This window comes from Pteropus medius, unplaced genomic scaffold (genome assembly GCF_902729225.1).
Source record: "Pteropus medius unplaced genomic scaffold, Ma_sr-lr_union100, whole genome shotgun sequence".
Lineage (NCBI taxonomy): Eukaryota > Metazoa > Chordata > Mammalia > Chiroptera > Pteropodidae > Pteropus > Pteropus medius.
The window spans coordinates 15,981,574-15,996,555 of record NW_024351729.1 but is presented as its reverse complement, the minus strand read 5'-3'; the positions used below and the strand labels follow the sequence as shown (position 1 = coordinate 15,996,555).

The 14,982-nt window shown below is 37.7% G+C and overlaps 1 protein-coding gene across 3 annotated transcripts in view; it reads right to left on the bottom strand.

Annotated features, from left to right (window-relative positions):
* UNC80 (unc-80 subunit of NALCN channel complex) overlaps positions 1-14,982 on the bottom strand; it is a 185,841-nt gene that overhangs the window by 74,030 nt on the left and 96,829 nt on the right. For 2 of the 3 annotated variants that reach the window (XM_039844658.1, XM_039844660.1), the window contains exons 27-28: positions 10,122-10,222; positions 5,832-6,032 (exon numbers count right to left, since the gene is read on the bottom strand). In XM_039844658.1, the coding sequence (XP_039700592.1) occupies positions 5,832-6,032; positions 10,122-10,222 (302 nt within the window). Of the gene's footprint in view, positions 1-5,831; positions 6,033-10,121; positions 10,223-12,143; positions 12,348-14,982 lie in introns of all 3 variants that reach the window. The other variant, XM_039844657.1, reaches the window with a different exon arrangement.

The following is a 14,982-nucleotide window of genomic DNA, read 5'->3' as shown; positions in this document are numbered from 1 at the left end:
GACAGGTACATGTGTGATGGATATTTGGGCACCCTATGTGAAGGTCCTAAAGTCTCTCTTCAGGTGTAGCTCCTAATCAGACTAATAAGGCTATCACTGTTGCTTTTTGCTTTGGTTACTTGGTGTAAAACTTGGCTAGAAGAGAGTAAGGAACTGGATGGAATAGGAGGCTAGTTCTGATGGTATCTATTGGTTATATTAATGGTTCTTAGAAGAAATTTCACTGAACTGCAAAATGTACGTGGTGGTTGGAATTACACACCAAGCAGGGACCTGTAAAGAAACCAAAGACCAGTAACCCAAGACCAAAGTCCAAAATTTATTACTAATAGAAGATGCCATTCATTATTGAGTTGGTCTACAAGAGGGAGCTATAGTCAAATGGGAGGCAGCTACACAGCTCCAAGAGCTGTCAGGGACATGGAAGTGCTTGCTATGGGACAGTGTAAAAACTGAACTGTTGTCATTTTCTTCTTGAAATATGTCATAGACCCATTCCTCATATCCGACTGTCTTCTTACCTGACTACTATTGATTAAATTTGCAATGCGAAACCAGTCCTTTGGCTGGTCAGTGGCTTATCACTTGGGATATTTGAATCAAAAAGAGGAGTTGGGCCCACCAAATTCCTGTCCTAGGAATTAAGGGATATCGAGTCTAATTCACTTGCTGATGGTTGCTGAGGCTGAGAAATGATAATGAAACCGGGATTTTCAGTCTAAGTACAAGAAGAAAAAAGCAGGAGGAGCTGATCATGGGACAGAGATGAGTGAGTAGATGGAGATGCTGCAAAAAAAAGCGGAGATGAGAGGCTATGCTATGTTCATTCTGAGATGAAGAGCAGCTTTGGTTCTCATTCTTTTGAGGCTTGGCTGTATTTCCCATTCTGCCTCTGGTTTTAATAGATTCTGCTATGTCCTTTGAAGAAACTTTCTAATTACTTAAACACATTTTATTGGGGTTCTGTTACTTGCAACATAAGATCACTGACTAGAGAGGCATAATACTTAATATTTTAAATAACAATTTTATTTATCCATTCAATAATTGAAGAATATTTATTGAGTTAACCATATGTGGAAACTGGGCTAACTTCTGGGCATATGCTGAGAAGCAAGACACCCATGATGCTTGCCCTCAAGGAAAATATATCTTGCTAAGAGAGACAGATAACAAACAAGGACACCAATGAAAAGACTGGATAAGTAGAAAAAAAATATCTGTCATGAACAATGATATACTGTAGAAATAATGAGGTATTTAAAATTTGGGAAAATTGGAATCAGCCTACTGGGCTTTCTGGGAAAGGAAATTCCTTAAGTTTCTGGAAAGAAACATCATGCCAATATAAGTGTGATATTTTTCCAAAGGTAACCTAGACCCCTGGTGTCTCACACATCTTTGACATTCAGATTATATATGTTATGGTGGGCAGTCATTCTGAAATCAAGACCTAGAACTTGGTCTTGGCCTCACCATAGTGTTTTCCATAGCTTTAGAAAAATATTGGTTCTGCAAGAAATCAACTGACCTCTTGCCATTTGCATTGGCCTCACAGAATTTAGACACAGTGTCCTTTCTTTTTTGGGCGCATATCATCTTTTACTCCTCTCTCCTTCAGGGCTAAAAGGAAAAAATATGCTTTATCTATTCCCTTTTTCATCAGCAAGCACTAATTTTACATTTACTCTATGTAGGAAAAATCAAAGAATTCTTTGGTGAAGGTGATTATATATATATATAAACATACACATATTATGTTTATATATATTTATTTTATATTTATATATATTTATTATATATAAAATGATAGTTTATAAAAATCCATCAAGTTTGGAAGTACACTAAAATAGATGACAGAATATACAGTGAGTCTCTGAGCACTGGACTGCAGATGGGTAGACTGATTAGAGTTAGGTGGATTACAAAATATACTAGCAGCACAAACAGATTTGGCCATAACGACCAACTAAAAAGGAAACAGGAATGAAATACCAACTGCTCATAAGACTTGATTTTAATCAGAACCACTGCTTTTATTCTTGATTTGCTGCCTACTCTGTTTTCATGTCGGCTCTGGAAATATGGTCATTGTTTATTTATGTGACAGATTTAGAACTGGCAAAGGGAAACATCATGGAGGGAAAAAAGAGCTTGAACAGGAGGCTGACATTTTGGAAATAAAATGTTTATCACAGAAGACTCCATACCTCTTTTCAGCTCTGCACCTGCATGACTAATTTAAATGTGTTAAGGTTAGAGGACAGTTACTCTTGCTTTGCTTTTCCTCTTCCTTTCAGAAATGTAAGCAACGCAGAAGGTTGCAAAGTCTTTTCTGTTGTGTCCTGGTTGAGTCCATGGTGCAGAACACTGACAAAACACCCCAGAACTACACAGCCCACTCACTTATTCAACATTTATTGTCCTTCTACTATAAGTAAGGCACTCTGTTAGTTATCACACAGGATACAAAATATGTAATGGAAACAGCCGAAATGTCCTCTGATTGGATAAAGAAGATGTGGTACATATATGCAATGGCATACTACCTAGCCATAAGAAAAGATGAAATACTGCAATTTGCAACAACATGGATGATCTTGAGATTATCATGTTAAGCAAAATAAGAAAAAGTCGAGATCTATATGATTTCAGTCATATGTGGGATATAAAACGGAAATCAACAAATGAACAAGACAAAAAAATAAACAAAAACTCAGACACTGACAACAGTAGAGTGGTTACCAGAGGAAAAGGGGGAAGGAGGGAGGTAAAAAAAAGGGTAAAGGGGATCAAATATATGGTGTTGGAAGGAGATTTGACTTTGGGTGGTGAACACACAGTGCAACATACAGATGATGTATTATAGAATTGTACGCCTGAAATCTATATAATTTTATTAACCAATGTCACCCCAATATAAATACTTGTAATGACCATGCTCTTGTATATTATTCAACACAAAAATGTTAATAAAATATGGATTAAGTAATAATCACTTTAACATGCATTAATTTAACAGTTAATAAGAAAAAAAGTTTATAATTAAGACAGAGGAGAAATAGGGATATCGATAGTCCCATTTTGCAGACACAGTGATTTTAAAACCTCGCAGTGCTTGCCACTACCTACAAGAAAAAGAACAAACTCTTTCCCATGGTCTGGGAGGCCCTGCATGTTCTGGTCTCTATCTGCCTGTGCAGCCTCTTCATGTACCACAATCCTCTGTGTTCCAGCCATGATTCTTTGTGCTGATCTCTTCTCTATGATTTGAAAATTCCATATCCAATTAACATCTATGCATCCTTCAGTCAAAATTCATCTGTTACTTTATTGGAGAAGCTGTCTTATTTCCCCTGACAAGTTCAAAACCTTGTTCAGACCCTCTCTTAGCCTGGTGCGCCTCTCCTTCATTGTTCTTATTGCTCTTGCAATTTTACATCAATTTGGGACATTTATTTGATTAATGTCCATCTCTCTAAATAGACCGGATGCATCTTATGTGGGCAAGGACCATATCTCTTTTGCCTATTATTATACCCACCACATAGTATGGACTCAGCATGGTCCATAGTTTCTTTAAAAATTTGTTTTATTAATAGATGAATAGATAGATGAATTAATGAATGAATAACTGAATGAAGAATCATAAAAACACAAGTAAATGCCTCTGTAATTTAGAAGAAGAAGGAGGGAAGAAAAATAACATCAGTCATCACGTGCAGTGTACCCTGTTGTTAACACTAGGGAGATGAGAAAAAGTTTCAGAGAGGAGGTGGCATTTGAGTTGTATCTTAAAGGATGTTTGGATTTGGACATGTATAGATTTACAGATGAAAGTACAGTTGGAGCAGATATGGCAGTAAGAAATCTCATAGTGTGTATGGTGAACAATGAACATTAATTTTAGGTCGGTGTATTTTTGCAACTCCCAACATATGGTTTTCTACTAAAGCTAAGGGAATTTTTACATAAAGAAGAACTTACTTGAAAAAATAGGTTTTCTTTGAATGTAGTGTCATTTATGTTTGAGGTATCTATGTATATATACATGTCTATATATATGCATACACACAAACAGACATGTGTATATATTTTTCTTTTTATGTCATCATTTGGCAGTTCATGTAGTTTATTTGTTATCCACATTGATCTATTCCATACTTGATTTCTCCTCAGAATTTCTGCGGTTTGAATACTGTGAGATGCAATAGATTCTAGTTTAAAAAGCCCTGATTTTGATATTCTATATTTCTAAATTAAAATCTAGATGAATATGTTATGGATGCGAACTATGAACAATCCATTTTTCTGAGCCTCGACTTTTCATTTATAAAGAGAACAATATCTATTGTACAAGGTTTGTAAGAATCCAAAAACACTTTGTCAATGATATATACCTGCCTTATACTCTCACACATATGCTTTGAAAAAATATTAAAAGGTCATATCTTAGAAGGCAAATTAGCACACTTAAATGAGATATACAAGATATATATACTTTTCTTTAGGATCTCTTATAGTATCCAAAATTTCTTCAATGACACCTATATTGCTTTCATAATAAAAAAAAGTTGTAATTTAAAAAATCCCTTTGTTAGTGCTAAAGCATTATAAATTGCTATACAACTCAATTGTGCATTTTTTGTTCTTGCTCATATTCTCTAGTTGTTTGGTAAGTTTATTACTGTCATCCTTCAAACCCACTAAACCTGGTTTGCAAACTCCTTAGTAGAATGATCCTCTGCTCCTACTTATTTATTTTTATGTCTCCCAGAATATCTGGCCTAATATTATGCCAACAGCAGGTGCACAATGAATGTTCATTGAAATGAATAGGTATTATATAAAACTCTCTTTGCAAAGCATTTGGGAGAAGCAGCTGCAGGGCCAGCCAGAGGCATTCAGTCAGGCATCTTGGCCATCATGCCTGTTTGGAGGCAGGTGGGTAACCCAGGACTTCCCTGGCGGGAGCACGGCAGCCCTGATAACTGTCTTCATCTTCTGCCAGCTCAGCTGTTCAGTGTAGTTGTCAGAAAAGTGCAGCTGAAAGCTTAGGAAATGTAATAGCGTCTTGAAAAGTTTCTAGGTCTGATTCAACCTAGATTACTCTCTATTTATCTGTGAACAGTTGGGCCATTTAGTACTTATTTCTTAATACATAATCATATTTTCCTACTGTTGCTGTAACAAATCACCACAACTTTCATGTCTTAAAACAACACAAATTTATTATCATACAGTTTTGCAGGTCAAAAGTCTAAAATGGATTTTTCCTTCTAAAGGCTTTACAAAGTCATCAGTTTCCTTATCTCTTCCAAGTTCCAGAGGCTGCCAGCATTTCTTGGCTCATGGCCCTGCCTCACTCTGACTTCTGCTTCTGTTATCACATTTCCTCTGCCTCTGCCTCTCCTGCCCCCCACCCCGTTTTAACTTATAAGGACCCTTATGATTGGGCCTGCTTGGATCAATTCAGTATAGTCTCGTTATAAATTCCTTTATTCGCATAGACAAAATCTCTTTTGCCACATGAAATAAGACATTCACAGGTCCCGGGGATTAGAATGCAGACATCTTTCTTGGGAGCGGGTGGATGAACTGTTTGTCACCACCTCATGAGTTCCTATTTATTTAGAAAACAAGCAAACCCTGAGAAAGATTCCATGTTTGCTCATGGACATGAAGACAATGTGTTTATCTCTCATGTACTCATTTTCTATCTTTGCTCAGAATCACACAGATCCGTAGCCTGGTTTATACAACTGCAATGGCCTGAGGTTTTTTATTTCTAGAGAAAAAACTGTCAGGACATCATTTGATTTTTCACTCACCTCCTTCTGTTTTTTGCCCCTGAGAGCCACGTTGCTGGCGTTGCTGCTCTCCCGGAGGGAGTCCACGGTGTCTCCATACAGCAGCTTGATGGCCCTGACCAATCGTGCACAGGAGCGGCTGTGGTGCAGGTAGCAGTGTGGGTGGCAGTAGTCAACATGGGTGCAGATGAAGCTTTGCTGATTGCATAACAAGATCATGACCTGGAACACAGACACCACTGAGATCCAACCAGGCAACCAGAATACCAACAAACTAAGAACATATATGTGGGGTAGGTGATGTCCAAATGTCAACTTTCCTTGATGGGTCTTGAAACCGCAGTGATTCAGTAATTCCCACAAGAGAACAAAGAGCTACAAGCCTTTATATAGTTGGCTTCTTTTGCTCACTCCATTCACACTTGATAGAAAGATCTTTTTGAAACAATAAAAGGCCAAGTGATCTTTGAAAGTTTAGTTTAAAACGATTATTGAAAAGTGTATAATTTCCAAATATTTTCAAATGAAGATCCTGAACTTAAAAAATATATTTTTTTTCAGCTCTTCTGTTGTGGAAGGAGAGAGACAGACAAGAGAGAGATAGAACTGATGAGTTCTATCCCAAAGGATCTAGCTGACCTTTGACAGCTGTGAGATGCCCATCTACGTGGGACTTGAAAACATTTCTACGTCTTCTACCCTGACCTATATAACTTTGAACTGGGCCTTGAACACTCACTATGGAGTTTCATTTCCTCTCTCAACAAAATAATATTTTCCTCTGGATTTGGGGGCATTCGCTGTGGCTTGATCTGGCTCAAATTCTCATATCTCTTAGATTTCTCAATTGAGTCAAGGAGAGAGTTATTTTATGATAAGGAATGAAGGTCCTTGAGGACGTAACTTTTTAAGTTGACTTCCTAAAAAGGCAGTAGCATTCCTAGAGCCACAAGATTAGTCGAACGTGTAATCTCACTGCCTCTATCCTTCATGAAACTAGTCCCCACCGAACATCTAACCTGTGAGAGACTGTGTACCATACTTAATGGAGAACATAAAGTAAGTCTACATGGACAAGGCCAATCCAACCAGAAATTATGGCAATTTCACTGTGATGGAGAACTGCCACACAGTTCTGTAGGACTGAGAAGCCTTGCTTACTCTGAGACAAAGAAAAACAGCAATAACAAGTGACTCTATACTCCTGACAAACTCAGCTAACAATGCCTTTTACTTTTCAAAGTTTTCAAAAATACAAGTGATGTCTGAACAGAATATCCAGACCTCTCTCAAGATTCACTGAATGTCTCTGATATTCCTGTTTATACTGGTATGAGACAGAGCACATGTAAGAACTTTAAAGTTGCCCTTGTAATTCTCAAATCTGGTTGTTCAAGAGAAACACCGAAAAAGCTTAACAAATAAAATCAAGTAAACAAACACAAAACACAAAAAAGAACATATTACTAACTTTAGTTCAGGAGATTCTGATTTAGTAGATCTGAGGTGAAGGTGGAGGAGACCTAGAAATCTATAATTTAAAAATTCTGCCCAAGGATGTTCCTTTGGTGACTGTTTTCTAGGAATTTGCTGATTTTGTAGCTAAGAGGCCAAGCAGAAACTAGCTGACAAGCAGAGTGGAGATTATGGCAATGTCACTGCGATGGGGAAACAAAGCTGGAGTTTCTGATCCATCAAGAATGAGGGGTCTTAGGACATACCTAAGACTCTGACTAGGAAATTCTAACGGCTTCCTATTAAGAGGTGTATGTATAGGGGCGGGGAGGACTAAAAATAGTGGAAGTGTAGGCCCTTATTAGACCGAGATAATCTTCCTTGCTATCTGCCAGAAGATAGGATGAATCATCTCTGGAGGGAGATAACATCATCTGGAGCTTCAATAATTCTATAACTTTTAAAGAATTAATAAATTTTGTTTTAGAGCAGTTTTAGGTCGAGCAAAATTGGACAGATGGTACAGAGAGTTTCCCATGTACCCCTGCCCCACACATGCATGGCTTCCTTCATCACCAACATCCCCCACCAGAGTGGTACATTTGTTACAATCGATGAACCTACATTGACACATCATTATCATCCAAAGTCTACAGTTTATATTAGGGTTCGCTCTTGATGTTTTCATTCTATGAGTTTTGACAGATGTATAATGACATGTGTCCATCACTGTACTTCTATAATTTTTCATCCATATCTAGTAGTCAATGACATGGCTAGGCATAAAAAGGAGTAGGACCAGGAGAAGAGAAGAGGTTCATATATTAGAATTGTCAGCCATGTATTTTCAAATATCTATGATCAATTATGATCATAATGGGAATTAAAAAATATTTTAACTGAATGATAATGAACATATGATGTATCAAACCCTGTGTGATGCAGCAACGGCTGTTTCTAGAAAACATTTATAGCTTTAAATGAATATGTTAACAAAATGGTTGAAAATCAATTATCTAAGTATGTATATCAAGAAGTTAAGAAAACAAATTAAACTTAAAGAAAGTAGAAGGAACTAATAAAAATAATAGCAGAAATTAATTTAAAAAAATCAAATATTCCAAAACAACAAACCCAAAAGCTGGTTCTTTGCCTAATAAAACTGACAAACTTTTAGTAAGACTGATCGAAAAAAGAGAGAAAAAAGACATAACCTACCAGAATCAGAAATGATAAAGGCATATCAATGCAGATCCTACAGAATTTAAAATGATATTAAGAGAATATTTTAAATAACTTTTTGCTAATAAATGTGAATATTTGGATTAAATTAACAAATTCCTAGGGGAAAATCAATTAACCAAACTTCTCCCAGAAGAAATAGAAAATCTGAATTCTTAATTATGTTACATATATTGGTTCTGTAATTAAAAACTTTCCTACTAGAAAATTTTTAGGTTTCATCAGTGGTTTCTTCTAAATATTTAAAAAGTGTTTAGTTGTTAAGTGTTTAAACATGATTCCAGAGTGTTTGTGTGTAGAACATTACACAGAAAACTAAAAAGCATTATTGAAAGAAATTTAAGAGGTCCTTAATAAGTGAAGGAACATAAATTAATGGAGAGATAGATCATTTTATACATTAGAAGACAAACTTAATTAAGATTTCAATTCCTTGACTTTAAACAATCTTTATAGTCAAGACTGCTTTGGAAGCTTATTTATGGAAAATGACAAGGTAATTCTAAGTGGAAATTAATCCGGCCAAGATAAATCACTCCATCCTGAAGAAGAACAAAGTTGGAAGACTTACACTTATAAGAAAAAAAACCCCAAACACATCGGGGTCTATAGCATAAGACGCTAATTATATGCATTTCAAAACAAAGTTACTCTATAGTGTTAGAAGTTATAATTATGGTTACTTTTGGGAGAGGGTAGTGGCTGCTAGATGTCTTGTGTAGGGCTTCTAAGGTTTTGATATGGTTCTTTTCCACCTGGTGGTGGTTACATGTATGTGTTCACATAGGTTTTGTATGCTTTTCAATATGTAGGTTGAACTTCACTAAAAAGTTTACTTTAAAAACAGCTGCCTCAGAGATTCTCAAAATCAGCCAGTTCTGGGGACCACTTCTATAGTGAAGGTACAGCACTGTAAACTCTGAGAAGCATCATGCACCAGCCAGACGTTATCTGACCCTACAGAAAAGTCAGGTTAAAATCTGAGGAGACCGTGACAGTCCATATCTAAGACGTAAAGAACAGTGATGGCAGTACCCTGCCAATTGGATCTAATGTTATGTTTCCTTACCTTTCTCTCCTTCATGCCAGCTCAAACCCTGAACTCTAATCAATGCCTGTAGTTTTATTGGGATCCCCTTCTGCTTGCACCCTCTGGATAGTTCTTTGAGGTGTGACCTTTGTCATCTTAGAATATCCGTGTCCTGCTTTACAATTTAATCTAATACAGACTCAAGACTGACACCACGACCTCATTCTCAGCGTTTCTGATAATCTGCATAAAACTGATCATGATGCCTAGCCCGTGTCGCTTAAGCTATCTTGACCACCAATCTAGCCTAGCTATACTCATGTTTTTCCCTGACTTATAGTGACCCAAAAGCCAGCCATTAACAAAGAATCCTTGGTATTAGTTAAGCTTAAAAAGAATATTATCCAGCAGAAAACCAATCCTAGTGAGTGTTGAGAGGTTCAGCTGAAAATATAAGCTTCTGGTTTTTCTTGCAGACTAAATAAAACTTATGGTTTTAGTATAATCTTTTGTCTTCCCTCCAAGGACCTTTCCCAATGCCCAAAGAAATTGATCTCAAGCCTCTCTCTGAGATTCTTACTTACATGAAGCCATGACATGTTCCTGTGGTAATTTTCCTCCGTGCCGGCAGTACTCATTCCTTCTGGCTCAATGCTGGGCTCACTTGCACTCCAAGGACTCCCTTCTTCAAAAGAAAAATACCAAGAAAAGTTGTAGTGTTTCGTCTCCCTGGAGAGCACGTTGGTATGGTATAGTTCTCCATGCTTTTGAATCCTAGGGCAAACTACCATGGCCCAGTGGGTTTCAGGGCATAGCACTGATTTTAGTGGAGGAATATTAATAGGAGCTGTTCCCTTCACCACCAGCTGATTGGGCAATTACAAAGACATTTATGATCTCTGTCATGGTGGCTTCCATTCTGAGACATGGGAGCAGAGAAAAGACAGAGTCAAGCCCTTGAATTGCTGAGATGAGCAAGTTATTGGTTGAGTGTGCCCAAATCCCTTCCAGACTGCCCAGACCTTGTAGGGACAATTAAGTAGAGACACCAACCAACCTGCAGTGGCCACTCAGAGTGCAACGCCTCCATTACTGCTGTGACTATGGCTACTACTACTGCTCTTAACACCATCTGTCTTTGCTCACAGAGCTATTTCAAAGATGGGCAGCTGCCTTGGAAAAATGAAGGAGATTGGGAAGCAATTGTAGCTAATCATGGATAAAAAGGGTTTCTTCTCTCTGGGAAAGTATGAAGGAGACATCTCTCAGGGATTCACTACTTTGTATACAAGACAACAATGCTTTGTCCTCAAATTTAAAAGCTTTTCTAGGTCTTTTCTATAACAAAACCATACTTCTAGCCTGGCTATTCTAAATCAACTGGTCAGGCTGAATTAACTCATTCGCATAATTAATTGAAATAAACTTTCCCCAAAACTAACGGAGAATATTGCTACTGCTTCAGACCTGTAACAAAAGAAGTCACAGGGTTTTTTTCTAGTGTCTCCTTTTAAAATAAGGTGAATCTTAAGTAACGTATACTTAGCTATTTTCAAAATTGAGGGTAGGTAGGTGTAGAAACATTTCCTATTTTAAGCTCACTTCGATGAGATATACTCAGCTTCTATTTCAGCAGACTTGATTGATAATTTATGCACATTTCCTGACTGACTTCTGAAATAACTTACCCAGAAAGGAGAGCTTTCTCTTTTGCTTCTCATCCTGGGACTGAATAGCAAAGAAAATGTGCTTCGGCTTTCACTTAATAGTTCATTTCTAGGCATCTGCTGAGTCTCACCTACATGCCTGCTCAGTCTTTTACCCGTCTATTAAGATGACCACCAGGGCCTGTAGGACTAACATATTTGGGGATTTAGTCTCTTTGGATCCTACAGTGACAATATACAACTCTCATGCTCAGACTGTATATAGAACTCACTTTCAGATGTTGAAGATACTGTACTATCTTTAGACCATCCCTTCAGAGTAGACAAGGAGTAAATAAAAATATTCCCGTTAGATAGTTGGAGGAAACAAATTCCTGAGACACTAACTGACTTGCCGAAGGTCATTAATCGTCAGGTCTAGATGATCTTTCCTCTCTAATATTTTGGTTGTTTTTTTACTGTGAATTAGAGACTTTAAAATATAGAAGACCTTCAGTTATCTCTCCCCAAGGGAATACCTACGTTTTCTTTAAAAGTCCTGATCAGAAGAACGGATGCACCAATATCTGGATTTCAAAAAACTGTCCTTGTCATTAAAATGCTCTCTTTCCTAGATGTATAACTCTGAATCCTCAGCTACCAGCAGCATCAGCTTCACTAGAAGCTTGTTAAAAGTCTAGACTCTAAGGCTCCCCATCTCCCAGACCTACTGAATCAGAATGTGCATTTTAACAAGACTTCCAGGTGACTCAGGTGCACACTAAGGTGTGAGCAGCCCTGCTCTTGAGGGTGGTATGGTTTTCAGCCTGAATGGATGGCCTAACCTACGGCTCTGCCTTCTGTCTTTCGATGTGAAAGGAAATGGACTTTATCTGCTTAGGATTTGGGCCCTGTCTTCCTACCCCCCACGTCCCTGCACACCCCACTCCTCTATGTTACCTAGGTCAGTGACAGTGTCCCTGCTCTGGGACAGCTGCAGCTCCTCAGCCTCAGACTCTGAGTCCTGCCGTGATAACTTGCTGCTCTTTAAGCTGCCGACCCGGCGAATGCTGGACAAGGAACCCCCCTTCTTCACCTGGAAACTGCGAGTTCCTTTAATCTGGAGCAGGCGGGAACCTCCTATCCTGATCTTCCTGCTGGGAACTGTATTAAAAGAATAAAATAGGGCTTTTTCCCCCTTAGTTTTCCCCAGCCAGTGTTAGATCCAAGCTCTTCCCAACCTGTCCCTGAACAGCCTCCTCTCTGTCGGCTGGGATGGGCAGCGAGTCTGGACAAGGAGCTTCTCTTAAGCCCCAGTCAGGAGGCTTTGTTAGGCAGGAGGCTGGGTCCACCAGGAAGGGCTGGTGCAGCTTCTTTCTTGGACACATAGCTCATCGGTGCTGGGAACAACCTGCTCTCTTTCTGGCCCAGGGTTCACAAGCATGAGTGTGCCCTTGCAGCAGCATTATCTAGGACTGTTAGTACAGAACATTATTGTTTGATTCAACAGAACCACGAACCATTTGTTTTTGTTTTTCTTTTGAAATGGGTCTTGCAGAGTTATGTGAGTTATGTAAACCCCTTCACATAAACCCCTTCATTTTGGAATACCTCATTAAGAAACAAAAACATGAGGCGCTTCTCTCTCCAACAGTCAGCAGTGGGCTCCGCTCAGCTCCTCAGCAAAGGCACTAAAGGATGTTTTCACTGGGGTGCTTTGGGTGAACATGAATGTGAAATGGTTCCATTTTCAATGCACCTAGTGATTTCATAGCATCATCCTCTCAGTCAAAAGGCTGGGTGAGATGTGAGTCCAAATGTTGCAACACCCTGAGCCAACCTTACAGTCTACATGTACCAAGAAGAACATGCATTATTCATCTTTAGTGTTCTGGAAGAAACAGTCATCAGTGAGGAATATAAAAGGGTAAAAAAAAAAAAGAACATGTTTAAACTTAAAACCTGCTTTTTTTTTTAAATCAAAAGCATCCTTATTTACCATAGTCATATACACATCTCTTTCTTTTTCTTTTTTGGATTTAGTGTTGTCGCATATTGATTTTATAAGGGTGCAATAAAGAAAGTTTTCAGAGCTTAAAGTCATTATCAGTAAGGGGCCATCTGTGTAGGGTTTCCTTGTTAAGACATGGACATGATTTCATACTAATTAATTAAGGCATAGCTATTAATATTTTCCAAAGTCCCAATCAGGAAGATTGCATTTCAGTCTTGGGTTTCTCATTCACAGGAGAACTGGTATGGAGCTACAGTTCTATAAAATGTTAATTAAATAAATGTATGCTTTTAATGCCTTATAAGGAGCCCAGATTAATTTCTGTTGAATAATGTGAAATGTTTAATCTCTGATTTATTCTTGTGATTGAGAGAGACTAAAATTGTCACCACTCAGCTGGCAAAGACTTCGTGGAACTCACTGAATACATATGGATAGAAGTTTACATCTGGATAAAAATTCTTGTAGTACAGTTGGATAAATTCTATAAAGACTATAGACCATAATGCTCTATTTTAACTATAGAATAAAACTCATCCACTGTATTTTTCAACATTATTTTTAGGCTTAATTGAGACTTTATGACCTACCTGAAATACATTTGAAATAAAAATTATCATTTTTAATCACTATTAATACAATTTCATGTTAAAGTAGATTGGGAAGTAGAGAAAAAATTAGAGAGATAATTTAAAAAAAATTTTCACAGAGGCATGCTCTGGCATTCTTTGCCTGACTTCATGATACCTTTCAGTGTACATATGCAGCAAAACAACCCCAAGTTAATGTGATCTGAAAGAAATTTAATTTTGAGAACCTGTTCTACCACCAAAGATAATTGGAGACAGCACAGAAAAATTTATATTCAGAATTATAGCACCGGTTATTTATAAAGGACTTCACAGTTAGAATTCATATTGGCATTGTACATAAATATCAGTTGAGATTTTACAGTCTTGAATTTTAGCCTTTATCTCCATGACAATAAGAACTAGCATGAAAGGAAAACAAATTCATCTGAATTAGATAACATGTCTCTTTTTCCCTTTTCTCTCACCCCACATATCCATTAGGCAGACCTGCTGGCTCCGCGTCTCGAAATTTCACAGGATTTTGAAAGCTCCGTCACCTATTCCTTGAACTAATGTAACTACCTAACCATTCCTCCCTTATACCCACTCTTACAGCTCGGCTCATCTTTTAAATCATAAATACACATATTATATCACTTCTCTGTTCAAACCTGCCAACAACCCTCAGACATACTTAAAATAGAATCAAATTTCTAACCATTTCTTCAGACCCTGCTTATTTACCCCATTTCCTACCACTCTGCCCTATCTTATTCTGTTGCAACCATGTGGCCTTTTTGCCTTTCTTCAAATGCTCCAAGTTCATTCCTGCATCAGAGCCATGTTCTCATTATTGTCTCTGGTTGGAAGACTCCTCCCTCAGCCCTTTGCATGACTACTAGCTCCTTCACACTCTCACAGGTCCCTGCTCAGTTTCACTTATGGAGTCCCTCTCTGACTACACTCTCTCATTCCAGGTCAATAACAATTCTCTGACCCTAATGTGTTTTATTTCACACTATTAATCTCTACTTAAAAGTCTAGTATTTAATGTTATTCACTATTATGTTATTAACTATTAGCTAATGGAAGCTAAAATATATATGGAAAAAATTTTCTGTTCATGGCTGTATTCTGAGAACCTGTAATAGTGTTTGGTATACTGCAGTTGCTCAATAGATGATTGTTGAATGATCAGACATGTCTTGTATTT